Source organism: Leptodactylus fuscus, chromosome 11 (assembly GCF_031893055.1).
Source record: "Leptodactylus fuscus isolate aLepFus1 chromosome 11, aLepFus1.hap2, whole genome shotgun sequence".
Classification (NCBI taxonomy): domain Eukaryota; kingdom Metazoa; phylum Chordata; class Amphibia; order Anura; family Leptodactylidae; genus Leptodactylus; species Leptodactylus fuscus.
Window position 1 is genome coordinate 21,666,168 of NC_134275.1, and position 21,036 is coordinate 21,687,203.

Sequence of the window (21,036 nt, forward strand, 5' to 3'; positions counted from 1 at the left end):
TAATACTGTGTGCAGGAGCCACTATGGGGGATAATACTGTGTGCAGGGGCCACTATGGGGCATAATAGAGCGCACAGGAATGCGTAGGAGGGGGTTGGTCGAGGTCTTTGGTGTCGGTTGGGGGGGGGCATGTCAAAAGTTTGCCGGGGCCCCGCCATTCCTAGTTACACCACTGATAAGATGTATTTATGGCCTCCTGTCCTTAGTCCTCTTGGTATTTTCTTACAATTCTTTTATCACACTCTGTGTTTGGATAGTGCAGTTTTTTCTTAGGCTCCCATTGATATCAAAGGGACACAGACTCTACCGCAAGCTACTGTAGATCAGGAGGTTTTTTGGCACTTATTTTGAGATGCAGATAGCCTGTAATCAATTCCAAATAAGTTGTGTGAACATAACCTTAGATAATTATGGATTTTTTTTATATCTTATATCAGATTTTTTTTTCTTATTCGTGCTATACAATATATTAATAATGCTTTTTTCCGTTTACTAGAACAGTACGTATGTCTTAAGAAGCCAATCCATTTTCATGTTATTGGCTTTGGGACCCATTTTGAAATTCACAGCCTTTCCCTGGAGAGACATAGCTTTGTCATAAGAGACCATCGTGTCCCTGTTCTTTCTGTTACCGCCTTTAGCTTTCTAACAGCCATAGTGCACCCTGGAGAGAAAGGAGTATATAAACTATCCTGCCAGACTTGGACACATCCTGAAGGTATCTATTTATGACACTTACAATGGATTATATTTGCAATGCATATATTAAAGTAGTTTGTATGAGATGACCAAAAATAGTCATGTGATATACAGTCCATGGTCATGTGATGAACACACAGGTGCACTGCTCGTCAGAGCATAGTAATCAGACATCTGCTGGTAACGATCTGTGCACCTGTGTGTCCATTACATGACCATGGACTGTATATCACATGACCATGGACCATATATCACATGACCATAGACCGTACATGACATGACCATGTGTCTGTAAGAGACAGCGCCATACCCAATCGTCTCCTTTGCTCAGATGATTATGTTTGGCCGGCTCCCTAAAATAACAGTAATTCTGATCAACAGGAAATATGACATCTCTGATCAGAGTAGAAGAATGTGTTACCGAGTCTGAAAAGAGAATGCGTGTGTCAGATAATGACGATGATGATGATTACGAAGATTATTATGAGTCGACGATATTTAATATAGAGGACGATGATGCACCCCAAGTTCATTTAAGATCTCATGGGAAGAGAAAACCCGTGACATGGACGCATTATATTGCAGCCGTAGAGATGGAATGGGACTATCAGCAAGAAAATGGAGATAAAAGGTTTGTAAATAGAAAATCGTAAAACTTAAATAAACTAAAATAATACTGAGGCCAGAGCCGCACGTTGCAAAAATGCTGCATTTTACAGTTACCTGGATTCTGGCTAATACCATCTGCACTTTGCAGAAAAAAATCCAATTCTTGACTTTTTGCCACACTGCCTTTTCATTTCTCGCCTTGATATTTTATTCACATTATTTCTTATTTCCCATTTAGGACCCAGTTTACTAAAGCGGTGTACAGAGAGTTTACAGACTCACGATTTACCCATCCAAAAATATCAGAAATTCCTGGAACTGGGATCCTTGGCCCTGTTCTTAGAGGAGAAATCGGAGATCAAATTCAGGTACACTTATTGATTATCGAGACGATCTAAACAAGGCTAGAGCTATAAGGTGATGTAATACTGTCACATCACAAAATTACATCTTCCTACAAAAACATATGGATAAAAAATTGTAATAAAAGGAGAAAATTCAATTTATAAAATGTGGTAGGCCTACCTAAAAAGATTTGTCATTTTGGAACCCTAAAACTTAGAGAATCTGAATTTAATCTGATTGTCTGGGATAGCACAATTCAGAGAACTGGTGCAGCTTGAGAAAAGTCTTAGAGATGACAGAGGAAGGTTCCAATTATTAGACTTAAAGGGGTATTCCCATGTCCCTTGCTCACCAGTCTTCGCTGCTGCAAAGACTTCTTTCTTCCTGGTTTTTGACATCAATTGGTGGGCGGGGTTTCATATGCAAAGCCATACTGTCCGACTACCTCCAGTTTAGCTCCACCCCCAAATTAGCATGTAGCTACGCCCACCACATAGCGTGATCCTATGGGACTACTGAAGTGCCAGTGATGTCATCAAAGGTCCTATAACACTTGGATTTAGCTTGTTCTATATAGAGTCGGCTAAATCCTAGTGGGCTAAGCGACCAGGTCCTTCTGCCCACTAGCTTTTAGCCTGCTCTATATAAGAAAGCTAAATCCTTGTGAGCAGAGGGATCAGGTCTTTTAGCCCACTAGGATGTAGACTGTTTTATATAAGAAAACAGCACTCATTTCCCCCCTCCTTTATCTGAGAGCAGGAAGCTAGGTCACATGTGTGGTGCAGACACAGGAACAGCTACAGACACAGGCTCGCTCCCGTGCACTTAGCCCCTCCTCCCTCCCCCCTGAGAGCAGGCAGCTACATCACTTGACATTTGAGCAGATAATCCCAAGGGCCATAGAAAAGCAGTGTCAACAATGAAGTGAATAAATTATGATAGCGGACAAACAAAGCAGTTTTGCTGAAGCAGTGTATTTAGGAAAAGTCTTACATCCACATTAACAAGCAGTATAGATAGGATCCTTGTGATGGGACAACCCCTTTAAGGTGTTAGTGAAAGATGTAAGATGTGCAAAGTGGTAGACAGAGATGAGGAGGAAATGTAGGATGCTGCAATACTGTGGAAAGTAATTCACCTACACAGAAGTAGAAGGATCGGGGTAGCAATTGGACAGAAAGATGAGCCTTGCTGCTGCATCCACTATAGACTGGAGAGGGGAAAATGAGGAGGAATCAAGATGAGAATAAATCAGAACAACATTCAGAGTTTTGACCTTTTCCATGATAAACTGAAGTTTCTTCATTGCATATATTGCTTAGTCATGAGTAAATAAAATGTAAAATACAAATTATATAAGACACACAAACCTATTAGGGGTTCTAAAAAGGGAATGTGTAAATCGGTTCACCTTAATGGAAAAAGGAAAACTTGCTCTAGCACTACCTTTGGCTAGATAGTTTCCTATAAATCAGTACCTGGTTTTCTTAAAAAAAAAACTAGTGATATTTTCCATGCAAAGACAGCAGTGTGAAGTCGTGTACTGGTTTGTATCGGGAGAAATCATAGACATGGATCAGAAGGGCTACAATGTCCCCTTAGCGAGACTGTCTTTGCAGACCACCTGCAGTGCATAGAGTCTTACAGGACATACATACACTACTAGGAATTCTGGGAAAGGAACATGCAAATAAGGTCCTTTTTCCATCAGGCAGAACTTATTTTCATATTTCTTTCCCAGAGTTCCTAGTAGAGCATGTATGGCCTGTGAGACTCTACACACAACAAGGTGGCTGACAAAAGGCGGTCTCGCAAAGAGGACATATTAACCCTTCTGATCCATGTCTATAACCTCTCACCTAGCCAGAATTGTACCCCGTTTTACACTGATGTGGGGCAGTGACCCGAGAATAGCTAACTGCAAATGAGTCTCTCTTTTTTTTACAGAAGAGATGTTGTAGCTTGGCCGTAATCCCAAATAGTGTCACTAGAAACCTAAGCATTGATCTATAGGGAGATGCCTTCTAAAAATTGGCACTAGAGCATATTTTACTTTTTCCATTGAGGGGGATTTATTCGCTTATTCCTTTTACACATATAATAACTTGATGACTTAGAATAAAAGTCTGAATCTGCTACGTCTGTGATTTCAGATCGTGTTCAAGAATATGGCTCATCATCCCTTCAACATTTATCCGCAAGGATTGAGTAACGTGAGCTCCACTCATCGTTTTTTGACAGGTATTGTGATGTTTTAATAACAGCAGTCCCAATGAATCAATAGGGGTATGTCAAATGCTTGTCTTAATGGGTAAGCAGAAGGAAGCCACAATTGAATACTATAGACTGCTGGGTGATGTTGGACTGCTGGGTTTCTTCCCGCGCCGGTGGTCATAGTTGATGTGTTGTCCCACAATAGACCATTGTAAGGTGGATCTACTGTATACAATATGCATAAAGTGTGTACTGATAGACTCTTTATGTTCAGCATCAATAGATCATTGTAGATTGTTGAATGGCTTATTCCCTCTTCTTATAGCAAGGACATTTTATGTGCAAAAAGTAGAATGTTATTGTGACAACTAGGTGGGAATTCATTAGCAAGACAACCATGATGGTGACCTAGCTCAGAATTTCCCCATTGTAGGCAAGAATGCTTACTTATAGAATTAGCTTATAGATTGATAGATAACGTATACATCTTATTTTCTCTCTTTTTCAGGAGAACAACTGAAGGATTATCCTATTCAACCAAATCAGACTATAACATATATATGGCCAGTGACAAAATATGACAGTCCCGCATCTTCTGACCCACGCTGTCTCACAAGATATTATGGCAGTTTCCACAACCCAAAGAAAGATTTAGCCTCAGGCCTCATTGGACCGCTTCTAATTTGCTCAAAGCAAACTTTGGATCAAGGGGGCAACCAGGTACTGAGAAAGTGGTGATGGCAAAGATGTTACTAGAATTCTTGTGCGCCCCTGGATCTGCCCCCTTTGTACCCTACCAGCATGTTGCTTGAACGCATTAGCCGTTATGGCGTATTGAGGGTTTAAAGGGGGTTATCCATCTATCCAAAATGATGGTCCATCAATTTTAAGATCAGCAGGGGTCTGCTTGTTAGGACTGCCATAGATCAGCTGTGTCCCTGTTGTGGGGGGACACAAGCGCTCCCCATTGAATTGAATGGGCTGCTTTTTTCTCTACGAGCGCTCCCATTGAAGTGAATGGGAAGTTAGAAGCGCTTGCGTGTACAGCTCGGAATGAGCCGAGCGCTTACGCCGTGTGAAGGGGCCCATAGAGAAAAAAGCAGCCCATTCATTTCAATGGGGAGCGCTCGTATGCCGGCTCCCATTGAAATGAATGGGATCTGCTTTATACGCGCTGATTCTGAACGTGTTTTAACGTTCAGAATCAGTCAGCGTATCCGAAGTGTGAATGCACCCTAACACACTACATCCGCAGATAATAAGGGTATAGAGATTGTAAAATGTGCAGAACTTTTTAGTGTAATTGACATTTATTTTTGACTTTAGATTGTCACAGATAAGGAACATATACTTTTCTTCTCTGTGTTTGATGAAACGCTTAGCTGGTATCGTGATCAAAACTTCCAAAGTTCAGAAAATATAAGCACAGCTGCAATGTCCCCAAGAGAAAGTCTGCAGTACAGTAAGTATACTGCGGGGGAAGGGGGCATTAGAGCATTCTGGGACATGGCACGACTGCCCTCCATGTTCCAGATCACTAGTGGGCATATTCTGATATACATGGATATCTCTGCAGCCGAGGCTCGCCTCTTCATTGGGAAAAGGGTGTTACAATGAGATAAGCCCGCCTTATCTAACTGTGTTGGTGGTTCAATATCCTTCACCCTAGTGAGAGGCGCCCTATCAGGGTATGTTCACAGAGAGGATTTTGGAGCAGATTTTGAGGCAGTCTTCTCCAATGAATGCTCCAATGCCTCTCATTGTTTTCAATCCATTCCTGGTTTTCTATGGAAGAGATATTTTCTGGGAATAAAGTCAATCCAGAATATCACTTCCAAACACTAGAGCGACCCATCCACAGACAGCTGCCCTTCATCAATACAAAATTCTTGCTTGGTTTGGTGAGAGTCATAGTCGTGGATCACAAGGGTTACTATGTCTGGCTTTGTTACACTGAATACACCATATACTGAATGGCCTGTAAAGACGACATCTCTCTACAGCACCCCTTCTGACCCATGGAATACTAAAAAAAATCCTAAAAACATGACATGTCTGTGGCAATGTAGGTCAGAAAAGCCAGAATACGTCAGAATCACCGGGTCTGTATTAGCAATAGCGACTGTTCTATGAATGCAGCTTATTTGTACATCCTATATTGTTTTTTCCTAGCTATCAATGGTTTTGTGAGTTCTCTGCACCTCACCATTTGCCAGTATGAAGTCAGCGTATGGCATGTCTTGAACCTGGTTCAGGACACAGAACTCCTATCAATTTACTTCGGAGGCAATACATTTTTAGTGGACTCAAGCTACGAAGAAACGCTGACGCTTTTTCCTATGAATGGGAAGACTGTTATCATGATCATGGAGAAAGCAGGTCAGTAAGGTTACATATTTAAAGGGATTCTACCATTAAAACCTATTTGTCTCTTACCTTTAGACGTGATCTCCGCCACGCCGTTACTAAGAAATACCGTTTTTTACCGGTATGCAAATTAGTTCTCTCGCAGCAATGGGGGCGGGTCCCAGCACTGAAAATGCGATGGGGGCGTCCCCACTGCTGCTCGAGAACACGATCCTGCGACGCCTCTATCTTCTGCTGGATCCTCCTCTTCTTTCTTTGGCGTCACCTCCGACGCCTGCGCAGTTGGCTCTGCCAGTGAGACACTAGTAGAGCCGACTGCGCATGCCCATGGCCATAGTTCCGACGCGCAGTCGGCTCTACTAGTGTCTCACTGGCAGAGCCAACTGCGCAGGTGTCGGAGGTGACACCGAAGAAAGACAAAGAAAGAAGGGGAGGATCCAGCAGAAGATAGAGGCGTCGCTGGAGCCTGTTCTCGAGCAGCAGTGGGGATGCCCCCATCGCATTTCCAGTGCTGGGGCCCGCCCCCATCGCTGCGAGATAACTAATTTGCATACCGCTAAAAACCAGTATTTCTAAGGAACAACGCGGCGGAGATCACATCTAAAGGTAAGAGACGAATAGCCTTTCTAAAGGCTATTCCAACGTCTTATCCACAAACAAAAGGGTTTTAATGGTAGAATCCCTTGGATCAGTGGCATGGATACAGAGGCTTAGCTTGAAGCTGCTTGGTCCCAGTGCAAAATCAGTAATAGGGCCCGTACCTACCTTGTGCCATATACAGTAAGGGAATATTTTATTGGGCCATGATGCTGTGTTTCTCCACTTATACATTGACTGGTTTTGATCAGATTTTAATCTAGGACCCCAGTGCTAGACCTCAAGATGGTAGTCATCATGCCACACTGTTAACATGTACTCCTCCCTGATAGCCAATACATTGTAGCTAGAGATGAGTGAGTACTGTTTGGATCAGCCGATCCGAACAGCACGCTCGCATAGAAATGAATGGATGTAGCCGGCACGCAGGGGGGTTAAGTGGCCGGCCGCCATCAAAGCGGAAGTACCAGGTGCATCCATTCATTTCTATGGAGCGTGCTGTTCGGATCGGCTGATCCGAACAGTACTCGCTCATCTCTAAATTTGTAGCACAACCATTTTATACAGTGATTTTTTTTCTCTATGCAGGATATTGGCCTGTGACATCTAAATCATCATTGGCAGAGTTAAATATGAGAGCAACATTGAGTGTTTTACATTGTGAAAATAGTCCAGACGATTACTATGATTATGATGATCTTAAAGAAGTTCAGCAAGATTCTTCGTTGTATCAATATTCTTTGGATACAGCTCACAGAATGCATCCCTTCGGACCTCGGAGCATGTTAGGTGAAAAGAAAGCTGCTGGACATGAGCAAAATACAATACATGGTGATGATGAAGATGATGATGATGTTGCTCTTAGACATTTTATAAACTCATCCAATCCAGGTAAAGCAAAGCATGGTAAATCCGACAAAAAAGAAATTACAGGAATTAAAAAACAGGAGGAATCTCATAGTGTGAACACATTACATCGAGATAAAAAGGAGGACAGCAATCTTACAGACAAGCAATCGCAGAATAAATCTGAGGTGACAAAGACAATGGGCGCCCTGGTAGACTTCTATGACGACGATTACAACAGTACTGATCTGGAATACATTGACATGTATGGAGAACTGTCGGAAAAAGACCCTCGTAGTTCGGAGGGACAGCTGCGGACGTATTTTATTGCAGCTGTGGAAGTCATGTGGGATTACGGATATGGAAACTCGTCATATTTAATGAACGATAAGTAAGTACCTAAATGTTTCATTATTCTTATTAGCAATTGATATTATCATCTTGGATACACTGGTTTTAAAAGTGGAGAGGCTGAACATGTATGTTGTAGTCTCTGGGAGGTATGTAAGCAACCCGGCGTGCTAAAACAGGGAATTACATGAAAAAATGTGTTTATATAGAGAATATACAGTATATATAAAGATATATCAAGTAAAAATCTATGGTGTCAGCTATAATATGAAGAGCAGCTTATAATGACCAAGTGGAGTTAGAGACTAGGGGAATAAAAAAAACGTTAAAAATTACATTTCCTTTGCTTTCGGAAGGAGACAAGATCAGTTAAGGCTAGGTTCACTTCTTCGTTGGACTCTCCATCATTAGGGTCCACTCGGGGCTAGACCACCAAAACAACGGTTACACATGGACACTGATGGACCCTACAACCCCAAGTGTCCGTTGTTTTCAGACTGAAAGCGGAGGAGAGAAAGGTCCCCCATGCAGCCAATTTTGCAGATTTCTGCAGTGCTGCAACTCAGATGGAGGGAATCAGAGGATGGGAGTAGTAGTGGTGGATGATGTTCCACCTGCTAGGCCAAGCACACTCAACCAAGTCCCAGCCCGGCTCCTGGGCTGGAAACCGCTGAGGGGGGTCCTGCAGCACTACCTGATGGTGGTAGTAATTTTCCCCCAGGGCACTTCCAGTTGGAGAGAGGACCTCTCCTCTCTGAGATGGTGTGGTGGTGTTCGGTAGGGCCCTGATGGTAATGCAGGCACAACTTAGGAAGCCAGTGGTTGCAATTGAACAGGATTAAAAATTAATTCAGCAGCTGGAGAAGGTAGAAACAGCAGCTTCCAAATGGGAGTAGTAGTATCACAATGTCCAATCCCCTAGCCTTGTTCTTCGGAGGGTGCCAAGGCATGATACAGGCTTTATGGCAGACTTCTCCTCTAACTACAACTCCTCTCGTGTCACTCCCAGCTATGGATACTGGGGATAGTGAGGCAGGATAGTCCTAATAGGGATCTGGTTACCTTTGCTTAGCTAAACGAAGAAGAAGGACAGTCCAGCAATGCTCTTCCTTAAAAATATTTCTTCTTTATTCAAACACACATTTAAAAAGTATAAATGTCCAACGGGATGATTGGATATGATGCATAGCGGAAATATAGAAAAGACTGACGCGTTTCGAACACAAGGTTCTTATTCGTAGTCTGGTACCTTTGCTTAGGCCTGAGTCAATTCCTCCTGTCAGCGTGCTCCACTGCTCCTCCTGGCACAGAGTCCAAAGTCTTGACAACCAGACTCCCTTCTCAGTGCTGGCTCTGGATGAGCCTAGGGCAAACAATCTGTATGGACGGCCACTAAAGTCCAATCTCAGTGCTGGCTTGCACCTCTACAGACGGCAACTCACACTAGACAGGAACTGACTGAACTTCAATGGTCATCCTGGAGACTGAAGTTTCCTACAACCATGCCCAGTGGCCTGTGATTGTCCAGGGCTGAACCAACGGAATGTTATTTTACTGAAAGACTATTCGAGGCTCGGAACAATTTTCCAGCATTGCTTTGTAACTGTTCACAAAAGTCTTTCTTACTTTTCAGAGATCATTATTCCCATGGATTTCCGATGTATAAGAAAGTGGTATTCCGTGAGTATCTAGATAGCAGTTTTAAAGAACCAGCACTTCGTGGAGAGAGAGATGCTCACCTGGGACTGTTAGGGCCTTGTATCCGTGCAGAAGTCAATGATGAAATCCTAGTAAGTGAAGACTGTACAATATATTCTGGTAAAATAGTCGCCGTATCGGAGCAGATTTATTATTCAATTTACCCCAGATATTGAATGTGGAAAAAAAAAGGTGCAAACTGTTTCCCACTTCACTTTCACAAAATTGGTGTGGGAGTTGCGCTTACTTGTAATATAATTCATACGAGTTTACTGGTGCAAATGATCATTGAAATCTACACCAGCTGCACGTTACATGCTACAAGCTGGTGTAGACTTCAGCATAGACACATGGCCCACATTTCTGAAGACATGGCATAAATTAGACGGCTCCTTCACCAGAGCTGGAGATATGAAGACTGGTGTTCGATATACCAGTCTTCATAAATATAGCCCACTATGGGCAAATAGTAGACTACTGCAATATATGTAAAACACAATTAGGGTAGATTTAGATATAATCAACATACACCAGAATTCTGGTATACATGCCTTACACTATTCTTAAAAGCAGCTCTATTATGCTTTGTAGACCCGTTTTCTGCCCTCGTCACTTTCCTAGACGGGTGTGTGGTGAGGGGTTTAGCCAGGGGTGATCCTGCCCCTCTCGCCGCCCGAAGCGAACGACAGAAAGTCGCCCCCCCCCACCCCACCCCCACGGAGAGGTCCTGCTCTCTGCCTGAGCGTGAGGGGAGGCTACCGGAGCAGCGCTGCTTCAGCGGCCTTCCCAATCCACCGCTCCATGCTAAGCCAGTCCAGGACAGCTTGTCCTGGACTGGCTTAGGTAAGAAAAAATGCTGCCCTCCCTGGGGCCCTGCCATAGCGCCGCCTGAAGCGCTCGCTTCAGGTCGCCTCATGGGAGGTGCGGCGCTGGGTGTAGCATGGGCAGGGCCAATGGCCCCACCAGATTTATGATAATTTGTTCTGGTGTAAATGATACCTGATCTTTATGTCAACCACAAGCTGAACATTTCCGAACAGGCACATGTCCCAGTGGAGGGTACACTTGATTTATGAGCAGAGGTGCACCTCTTCATAAAGGAGGTGCACTCTCCACTGGTGCAGGGAATATGACGTGTTTTAGATGCTTTTAATACCTCACATAAAAATGGAAAACAGAAAAGTGCAAAGCTTAATAGCTTCATAGTTACTCATCCAGCGTGAACTTATTTAGATTGTCTTATCTAAGTTTACATTGTCTCAGTATTAGGCAGGAATAGTAAATCTGCCCCTATGTTCTTTTGTTTTTAACCCTTTGGACCTCAATTGTAGGGGACCAATGGTTGCAATGGCAGCTCGGTGCATCTATGGTAGCATATCAGGCACAGTCAGAGACTGTGAGCAGAAATAACATACACAATAAAATTATAGCACAATGACGTCCCAGGGTAGACCTAAAAACTAAAATTAGACATACCGTACCGTATTTTGCGGACTATAAGGCGCACTGGACTATAAGCCGCATTGCCCATGAGCGCCTTATAGTCCGTCTCGGTTCATATATAAGGCGCACCGGACTATAAGCCGCAGTCCGGTGCGCATTATATGTTATTGAAAGCAGCGGCAGGCAGACTTTGCCAGCGGCCGCTTAACCCCCCGCGTGCCAGCCGCTTCTATTGGAAGCATTATGGTAGTAGAAGCATTATGATATTGCGCATGCGCCCAGGCCATTAGTTCGCGAGCGCCGGAGGAAGTGGTCAGGACATCGGAGGAAGAGGAGGCCTGAATGCCCGCCCGCCCGCCCTGCACCGCTCGGTAAGTTTCACATTCTGTTTCAGGCCGGCGTGACAGCAGGGCTGCCGGACACTTCCCATTCATTTCTATGGGAGCCGGCAGGCGAGCGCTCCCCATAGAAATGAATGGACTGCTTTTTTGCATTCATTTCTATGGGGAGCGCTCGCATGCCGGCTCCCATAGAAATGAATGGGAAGTGTCCGGCAGCCCTGCTGTAACGCCGGCGTGTACGGCTGTGATACACGCCGACGCTCTGTAGTGTGAATGCACCCTTACGGTGCCTTTTATGTATGTATGGAAGCGGCACGCAGACTTTGCTGCCGCTTCCATCCATATATAAGGCGCACCGGACTATAAGCCGCACTTACGATTTCTGAGGAAATCGTAGGTTTTTATGTGCGCCTTATAGTCCGGAAAATACGGTATATACTCGAGTATAAGCCGAATTTTTAAGCACAGTTTTTATGCTGAAAAAGCCCCCCTCGGCTTATACTCGAGTCAAGCAAAAAGAAAAAAAAAAAAGTATTTATTTTTTTTGGGGGGTGGGGGATGGTCTATGACCAGTCGCAATAGTAATGTATAGAATCTCCCATAATATAGTGAAAAAAAAGAAGCTTTAAAAAAATATAATACAAAAAAATAAAATAAAGTTCTAAATCCCTCCTTTCCCTAGAATACATACAAAAGTAGAAAATGACTGTGAAACACAAACACATTAGGTATCTCTGTGTCTGACAGTGACCGGTCTACTGAATATAGGGGATCTGCAGTGCTCCTGTTCCATCAGGAAGGGGTTAATAGGAGCATTGCAGATCCCCTATATTCAGCCAGACTGAATTCCAAGTGGGGGAAAAAAACCCAGTCCTCAATCTCAGGGAAGGGGCAGACAGACAACCAAAACACCCCCTCCCCTTCCCCAGCACCTACTGCACCCAAAAACTCCAACCATTTAAATTTTTGAAATTTTCCAGTAGCTGCTGCATTTCCCCCCCTCGGCTTATACTCGAGTCAATAAGTTTTCCCAGTTTTTTGTGGTAAAATTAGGGGCCTCGGCTTATATTCGGGTCGGCTTATACTCGAGTATATACGGTAATTCACAATTTTCCCCTACCAAGAACTTTTTGTCACCGAAAAAATTAAGAATATTGCTGTTGTTTCCAAAAAAAAAAAGGGTATAAAAAGTGATCATTTTGGATTCCAAAATGGTATCAATCAAAATCTCAACTCGTTCTGGAAATAACAAGTCCTTACCAATCTTTGCTGACAAAAAGATAGTTTCAGCCCTCAGAAAATAGTGACACAAGCTAATGATTTTTGTTTTTATTGTTTTGAAAAACAGATGAAAAAAATCATCTAGAATGATGATCCAGCACTGTGAGGACATTATACTAGAGCTATATTATATACAGCGCAATAAGAGACTCTGTTTTGCTATAAAAATATGTTACTTGTGAAATTTTTAAAAAAAGCTCCCGGTAATTATTTTTTTTCTATATAAATTTCTAAATATGGATCCAAACCAAGGAAACTCCACTTGGCGTACGTTATCGGCATCATTTGTCCTGTATATTTTATCTTAATCCTGCTTCTATACTCCTCGTCCCATTTATAGGCTTATATTATTCTTTTCTAGGTACAATTTAAGAACATGGCCTCTCGTCCGTACTCTTTCTATTCTAATGTTCTAGCAGTACCTTGGAGAGAAGAGAATGTTCCCCCACAACAGACTCGTACATACACAGGAAAAGTGAGCTCTCAGTTTGGACCCATGGATTCTGAAGAGGAATGTCGAACCTGGTTTTACACCTCTAATGCTCACCCGGTAAATAGAATCATTGAGTCCTAAATAGTCCAAATATCAGGATGATATTTAGTATCTAGTTTAATAGTCCTAAATATTTATATAAAAGAATTTGTCCTTCTGGTAATAATCATATTTGGGATTTTTCAGATTTTGACCCCTTACACTAAACCTTAAAGGGATTCTACCATTAAAACCTCTTTTTTGTGGATAAGACGTCGGAATAGAAAGGCTATTAGTCTCTTACCTTTAGATGTGATCTCCGCCGCGCCGTTCCTTAGAAATATCGTTTTTTACCGGTATGCAAATTAGTTCTTTCACAGCGATGGAGGCGTCCCCACTGCAGCTCGAGAACACGATCCTGCGACGCCTCTATCTTCAGCTGGATCCTCCCCTTCTCTGTCGTCTTCCTCCTGCGTCACCTCCGACGCCTGCGCAGTTGGCTCTGCCGGTGAGACACTAGTAGAGCCAACTGTGCATGCCGGCTGGTGGCCATTTTTGGGAGGCCACTCTTGCTCTTGTAGTTCAATGCAGGAGCGGCCTCCCAAAAATGGCCGCCGGCCGGCATTCGCACTCGGCTCTGCTGTTGACTCACTGGCAAAGCCAACTGCGCAGGTGTCGGAGGTGACGCAGGAGGAAGACAACAGAGAAGGGGAGGACCCAGCTGAAGATAGAGGCGTCGCAGGATCGTGTTCTCGAGCTGCATCAACATTGAAAACTAAACCACCTGACCAGATATAGACAAATCCCATCCGCACACTGCAGGAAACAACTACAGTGTGAAGTGTCTTGAGCTGCGGGTCTTGAACATGCAACATGTCCATTATTACTGCAGGTTTGGCTGACACTAGCCACATGAGAATTGTGGCTGGTTTTTAGTGCAAATGGGTCTGTTATAAAATGTCTGTTGCGAACATCCTGCAGCAGTCCCAACGCACATGGCTTTAGCCTGCAGCCACAGAATTTACATTCTATATGCCAAATATATCCCTGTCTACCAGCTGTTTGTATTGGAAGATGTCAAGACCCGTGACTCCAGCCTTTCTTAAGTTGGACCTACTATAAAGTTAGATAGGTTAATAACACTTTTTCAGAACTCTCAGGGGTTTTATTTGGGGACAACTCTAATGCTATCCCCAGCAACATGACTTTTCAGGAGCAAATGTGAAAGTCTTACTCTTTTGACGTAGAAATTAAACCTTTTTTTTATGTTGTCTATCTGTATACATATAGCCGAAACCTGGAGAAACCATTCCTTTGATAGTGATAGTTAAGGAGTGAATGAACAGAATCCTCTTCAAGATTTAAAGGAATTCTATCATTGGCTCTGGTGATTTTTAACTAAGCATATATTTGCATAGCCTTTAGAAGGGCTAGTCAAAACATACCTTTAATTTGTTAATCCTCTCAGCCATTTTTGAATTAGCTCGCTTTTATTGATTTACTAATTAGCCATCTCGGAGCACTGGAAGTTCACTGAGCACTGTGTAATATGTGTATACAGGGGAAAGTGAGAGCAGGGAAGGGTGACGAGTCATCATCATCATCATCATCATCATCAGTCTCTTCTCTCACCTCCCCCTGTGTACACACAGCACCCAGTGCTCAGTGAACTTCCGATGCTCCGAGATGGCTAATTAATAAATAAAAGCTGGCTAATTCAAAAACTGCTGGAAGGATTAATAAAATAAAGGTATGTCTGGAATAGTCTTTCTAAAGGCTATGCAAATATATGCTTAATTAAAAATTATTTTTCCAATGATAGAATCCCTTTAATAAAATATGGTTCCCTGGATAAATGACTTGTGAGTCCTAAATATGACCGATGTACTTGAACTTCGGCTTTAAAATACTTGTCTTTTGTGACAAACTATTATACCTACTCTACATCTTCATGCGCTTCTGTGAAATATAAATGCTCCAAACATGTAAAGAATGACACCATGCGATTCCCTTGAATGTACTTTTACTCTAAGGTCTATTAGTTTACAGCTTATGACTTGATCCCTGTTGTGCTTTATGGTCATTATTAGAGATGAGCGAACACTATTCGAAACAGCCGTTTCGAATAGCACGCTCCCATAGAAATGAATGGACGTAGAAGGCACGCGGGGGGTCCGTTTCCATTCGGCTGTTTCGAATAGTGTTCGCTCATTATTCTAAACCAACATTTAATATACAAAATTTTATACCTAAAATGACATAAAATGTGGATTTATTTTAAGTTCTATGGCTTATTTATTATTGGGACTCCATATATATCTGTATACTTTGTAGTAATGAACTACAATTTAGTATATAGTATTAATAATTGTATTTCCCAACTTTTCTTATGTTCTTCTCCAAGTACAAAGATTTTCATTCCGGACTCTTTGGACCTTTGCTCATCTGTCGACCTAAAGTGTTAAAGAGGTCCAATGTTCTTCAGTTATCAATGCAGGACTTCTCACTTGTCTTCATGGACGTTGATGAGACTGAGAGCTGGTATTTCAAGGAGAATTGGCAGCAGCATTGCCCTTTGACTTGTGTTTCTAAAATGGGTTCAGCAGCTTCCTGCCCCGCAGTCTGTTATACAGACAAAACTTCTAAGGATTTGCAGCACGAACACATTTTTCATGGTACGTAATTCAGCAGTAATTCTGGATATAAATGAATCCTTACCATTGTTTACTGCACAGATCCAGTTTCAGCCTATACTGTGTGTGTAAAACATGTGTGGGTATCAAATATATATGCAATGATATTATCTGCCAACTACTATTGTTGGCGGGATCCCTTCTTTAACCCCTTCCCGCTTTTCGGTATACTATTATGTCTCGCTAAGCATATAGTTAACACTCAGCGTCATAATAGTGCAATGATGTAATGCCGCGGGTGCAGGAGCAGCCGGGAGACTGAGCAATGGCCTTCTGACTACCGCTCCCTATGAACATAGGGATCCCAGGATCAAGTCCTCTGGTGGGACAGGTAAAAAGTACAAAAAAAAAAGATAAGATAAGATAATCCTTTAATAGTCCCACATTGGGGAAATTTCAGCATGTTACAGCAGCATAGTAATACAGATACAGGATAATACACAGTAATATAATGCAGACGTAGAAACACATATGCTGAGAAGAGAAGATAAACTAGGAGTCCATAGCAGCTAAGGAACGGAAGAGAAAGAAGGAAGACTTCATAGTCATTTAGTTCTCTGTGTGGAGTGAGCTTCGCTTGGTTTGATGCAGATTATACAGCCTGGTCGCGGTTGGAAGGAAGGACTTGCGATAGCTCCTTCTCACACTTGGGGTGAAGCAGACGGTCACTTACAGTGCTGCCAAGTCCCATCAAGGTCCCATACATGGGGTGGGATTTGTTCTCCTGCATGGAGGTCACCATGGACAGTATCCTTCTGTCACCCACCACCTGTACTGGGTCCAGGGGGCTCCCCAGGACAGAGCTGGCCCTTCTGATCAGCCTGTCAGGTCTATTTCTGTCCCTGGTTGATATACTGCTCCCCCAGCAGGCCACACCGAAAAAGATGGCTGAAGCAACCACAGAGTTGAAGAAGGCCCTAAGAAGTGTCCCCTGGACTCCGAAGGCCCTCAGCCTCCTGAGCAGGTAGAGTCTGCTGTGGCCCTTTCTGTGCAGCGCCTCCAGGTGATCAGCCCAGTCTAGTTTATTATTGAGGAGCACACCCAGATACTTATAGGTCCTGACTATCTCAATGCATGTCCCCTGGATCTCCACCGGGGTCAGAGCACTTCTCCGTTTTCTAAAGTCCACCACCATCTCCTTGGTCTTCCCAGTATTAATCCTGAGCTGGTTCCGCTGGCACCAAGAACAAACAGGTAGGACCTGACAGACTCCCTTTAGGGACCACTGATGTACAGCGCACCTTGTAAACTTACACTTAATAAGTTCATTTATTATCATTACATTTTATGTTGTCATTATTGATGCAGACAATGGATAAACTGTATATCTTTATGGTATTGTAGCTATTAATGGATACGTTGGTGACACAACACCTGGTCTGGTGCTGCCTTTGGAGAGAAAAGTACGATGGCATCTACTCAGTATAGGAAGAAAAGAAATCATTTCTGTTCAGTTTCATGGGAATATCCTCACACAACGGAGCCATAAGGACCATCCCATCAATATAGTAAACCTATACCCTGGTAAGACACATCTCACATGTCAGCAAGGTTCAGTCCACAACAACATCTTATCTTCCTTATAGTATTTCCAATCTGACCTTATAGCACATATTGTCTTAGCACTATATACAGTACTGGGGGGGGGGGGTATACTGCATGTAGGAACACTTTAAAAAATAGAAGGGTCAATAGTTTATTTTTGTAAATTGACCAAATGCACAGTGAATGAACAAAAGAAGTCTAAATCCTTTCAATATTTGGTGTGACCTTTGCCTTTGGAACAGCGTCAGTTCTTCTCGGTGCTCGCAGACAGTTTTTGAAGGGACTCAACAGGGAGGATATTCCAAATATCTTGCTCAAATCCTTCTGTCTCTTCATGGAACTTCTTTAACATTAATGGGGAAGGGGGTCTGAACTTTTCCCTTGGTTCAGTGCCTGAGCATATCTGCTTATATGAGTGAGCGTCTGCACCTTTGTAGACAAGGAAGGAGATACGGTACATGCAGGTGAGCCACGGGTCTTCCATTGAGTTGATTGGCAATGGAGACCACAGGTCTGTTGTACCACTCCCAAATTCACCATGCATGTATAGTAAATATGACTGTTCCTGAGTGGAAGAAGATGGTACGATAGCATGCCATACTGCCTCCTTATCAGTAAAGGCTGAAAGGGCAGAATGTTCCCATTCCAATTCACACACTCATTTCTATCATTATATGTTTTATCATAGGAGTTGGTGTCACCCTAGAGATGGAAGCTCAAACAACTGGATTGTGGCATATAGAAACTGAAGCAGTATATGAAGAGTATAAAATGAAAGCCCTCTACCTTGTATATGATCCACGTAAGACCATATTAGTGAGCAATATTGAATTTATTAAAATGATTAAAGTACTGATTTTTTGTAAAAAAAATAAACTATGATAAATGGAGCGGTCACGGGCAGGAGCAGGAGAAAACCCTCTGTATTGGATGAAAAGAGGGACTAAAATTTTCTTGTTCGAATGCATATACAGATGTAGCAGTCTATAATGTAAATCTGTAAGAATCACGCATATCATACATCACACATCAGCAACTTTGATCTTTAAGGTTACGTTCACATCTGCATTGCAGACTCCGCCTGCATGGAGGGATTTTCTCTCTGCCAGTTTCAGTATAAAAGCATTATAGTTTATGGATTCCACAGGTCACTGCTGTTTTAGCAAACAGGCTGTCCGTCGTTCATGTTACTCGGTGGACCCAAACGACAAAGATGGGAATCCACGTCAAAATCCGGCTTAAAAAAACTGAATTCAATGGGAGCCGGGCATTTCCTTTTTCTGCAAGCGTTTTTTTACTGCTTGCAGAAAAAAGAAGCGACCTGCCCTATCTTGACACGGCATCCGTGTCAAGACAATCTCTCCGGACTAGTCCCATTCATTTGGGCCTAATCCGGAGCGAAAAGCTACGACTGTCAGAAGCCGTGACAGTCACGGCTAGCCGCGGCAGGTGGATTTTGGTCCAGATTCAGACGTGGCTACCCGGGTCAAAATCCGGACCAATATACCCCATATGAACTCAGCATAAGGAGGGCTGCTGTATAGCATTATAATTATATATGCAGTAAACATTTATATATATGCACGTTAATATATTATACAGGAATTATACATATACAATTATAATACTACACAATATCATATGCATCCAATTATGCAGTAACATTATACAATATAGGTAAAAAATATGCAAATCTATTCTCCAGGATGTAATTAGGAGAACAGTGCACTCTGTATACCGCCATCTAGAGGGCAGCATCCTTAACATCATGCATGACTCAGTTAAAAAGTCTACTACCATGATGCGGAGTTTATTGCCAAATTAGTATTTCTATTCCAAAAGGAACAGATTATGTATACAATTCACAATATATAGTTCCATTACAGCTAATATTAACAGTGTATCTACATGAGCCTTTTTTATGGTTTAGTTGCGTTTTTTTTGTCATAATATGTAAAAAAATTTGCAAAAGCCTTTGCTAATAGTGTGGAGAAGGTGACTATAGAAGGTCTATCACAAGGCACCTTCTAAGCTAAGAGTGGCCTTCACTGTAATAGAAGTCATTCAGAGTTGAGATGGAGATATTCTTGTACTCATTATGGTGATGACTTTCTCCATAGGATGTCGACAACCTCTTGGTTTATCAAGTGGAAAAATAAGAGACTCTCAAATTTCTGCATCAGGACACTACGGTGAGAGATTTTGATATATCTGTTTTTGAAAAACAGTGAGCATTGAGTGTGAGTGAGCACGGGTGAGTGTTGAGTGGGGTTCTCAGTATTCACTTATCTTAAGTCGGGTTCACACGGGGGAGGGGGTTTGGACTGGATTTTGAGGCGGAGGTTGCTGCAGAATCTGGTCCAATTTTGATGTGGATTTCGCATCAAAATCTGGACCAAAAAAAACCCGTGTGAACCCGGCCTTAGGACTCTGCTCCTTCAAGAACCATATACACCACTCACTCCTTATTATACATTATTACCAAACATTACAACATATTTTGAGAAATGACTACAATATTTTGCTATCTGTGGGCCATGGAAAGCCTGTGAAGAGATAGACATTAGTGTGTTACTCATTCAGGTTTTCAGATGCAGTTTTTAGGACAGACGTAACCCCTGTCCTCTGTACTTCTCCTGCCTTCACATGGCTTTGGCTATCAAAACCTACATCTGAAACCCTGAACCTGTGAACACCCCCTGCATAAGAGAAAAGACGTAGCTGACTGGGCTCCTCACAACAGAATGATACATAAGATTACTCAGAATACTTGGGATTCCAAGAATGTGATCTACACCTTGAAATGTGGATTAATGTGTGTAGGAATGGCATGTGTATAGATTAGGACTAGTATAGTGCAGTCACACGGCGTAACGTGCCCATATACGCCGTGTGAGATTTTGAGCGCCGTATACCCTCCCAACATCACGGCCGCAAAATAACGCGGCGTATACGATCCAGGCTCCCATTGAAATCAATGGGAGTGTATACGGCACTCAAAATCTCACACGGCGTATACGTGCCAGGTCACGCGGCACGTTACTCCGTGTGAATGCACACACACCTGAACCTCTGTGGTGACACTTGAGAAGGATGGAGAACAGCTCATGGCCATTTTGCATTATTCCATGCCATTCAATACATATCATTTTTCTAACATGAAAATTTAATACATTTTTTCTTTACACAGGTACCTGGGTACCATCACTGGCCAGATTGGGAAATACTGGATCTATTAATGCATGGAGTGTGGACAGTATAGATTCCTGGATACAGGTAAGAACAATTTTGTGCAAGAAGTTACACTGTTCTAATGTCAAATACAATAGTATTAAATATTCTATACATTATATGACATCATCTATTCATAATCGTTTAAAGGGATTCTACCACTAAAACGCTGTTTTTTTTTTGTGCTTTAGATGTAGGAATAGTCTTTAGAAAGGCTATTCATCTCTTACCTTTAGACGCCATTCCTTAGAAATACCAGTTTTTACCGGTATGCTAATGAGTTCTCCGCAGCAATGAGGGCGAG

At 42.6% G+C, this 21,036-nt stretch overlaps 1 protein-coding gene across 1 annotated transcript in view; it reads left to right on the forward strand.

Moving 5' to 3' along the window:
• The window catches only part of LOC142184923 (coagulation factor VIII-like), a 67,872-nt gene that overhangs the window by 20,861 nt on the left and 25,975 nt on the right, over positions 1-21,036 (forward strand). Inside the window, exons 7-21 of the mRNA XM_075260075.1 lie at positions 497-718; positions 1,081-1,330; positions 1,547-1,676; positions 3,807-3,894; positions 4,376-4,587; positions 5,194-5,329; positions 6,040-6,246; positions 7,420-8,068; positions 9,662-9,818; positions 13,153-13,341; positions 15,668-15,938; positions 17,301-17,480; positions 18,190-18,303; positions 19,622-19,693; positions 20,692-20,777. Of these exons, the coding sequence (XP_075116176.1) occupies positions 497-718; positions 1,081-1,330; positions 1,547-1,676; positions 3,807-3,894; positions 4,376-4,587; positions 5,194-5,329; positions 6,040-6,246; positions 7,420-8,068; positions 9,662-9,818; positions 13,153-13,341; positions 15,668-15,938; positions 17,301-17,480; positions 18,190-18,303; positions 19,622-19,693; positions 20,692-20,777 (2,963 nt within the window). The remainder of the gene's footprint in view (positions 1-496; positions 719-1,080; positions 1,331-1,546; positions 1,677-3,806; positions 3,895-4,375; positions 4,588-5,193; positions 5,330-6,039; positions 6,247-7,419; positions 8,069-9,661; positions 9,819-13,152; positions 13,342-15,667; positions 15,939-17,300; positions 17,481-18,189; positions 18,304-19,621; positions 19,694-20,691; positions 20,778-21,036) is intronic.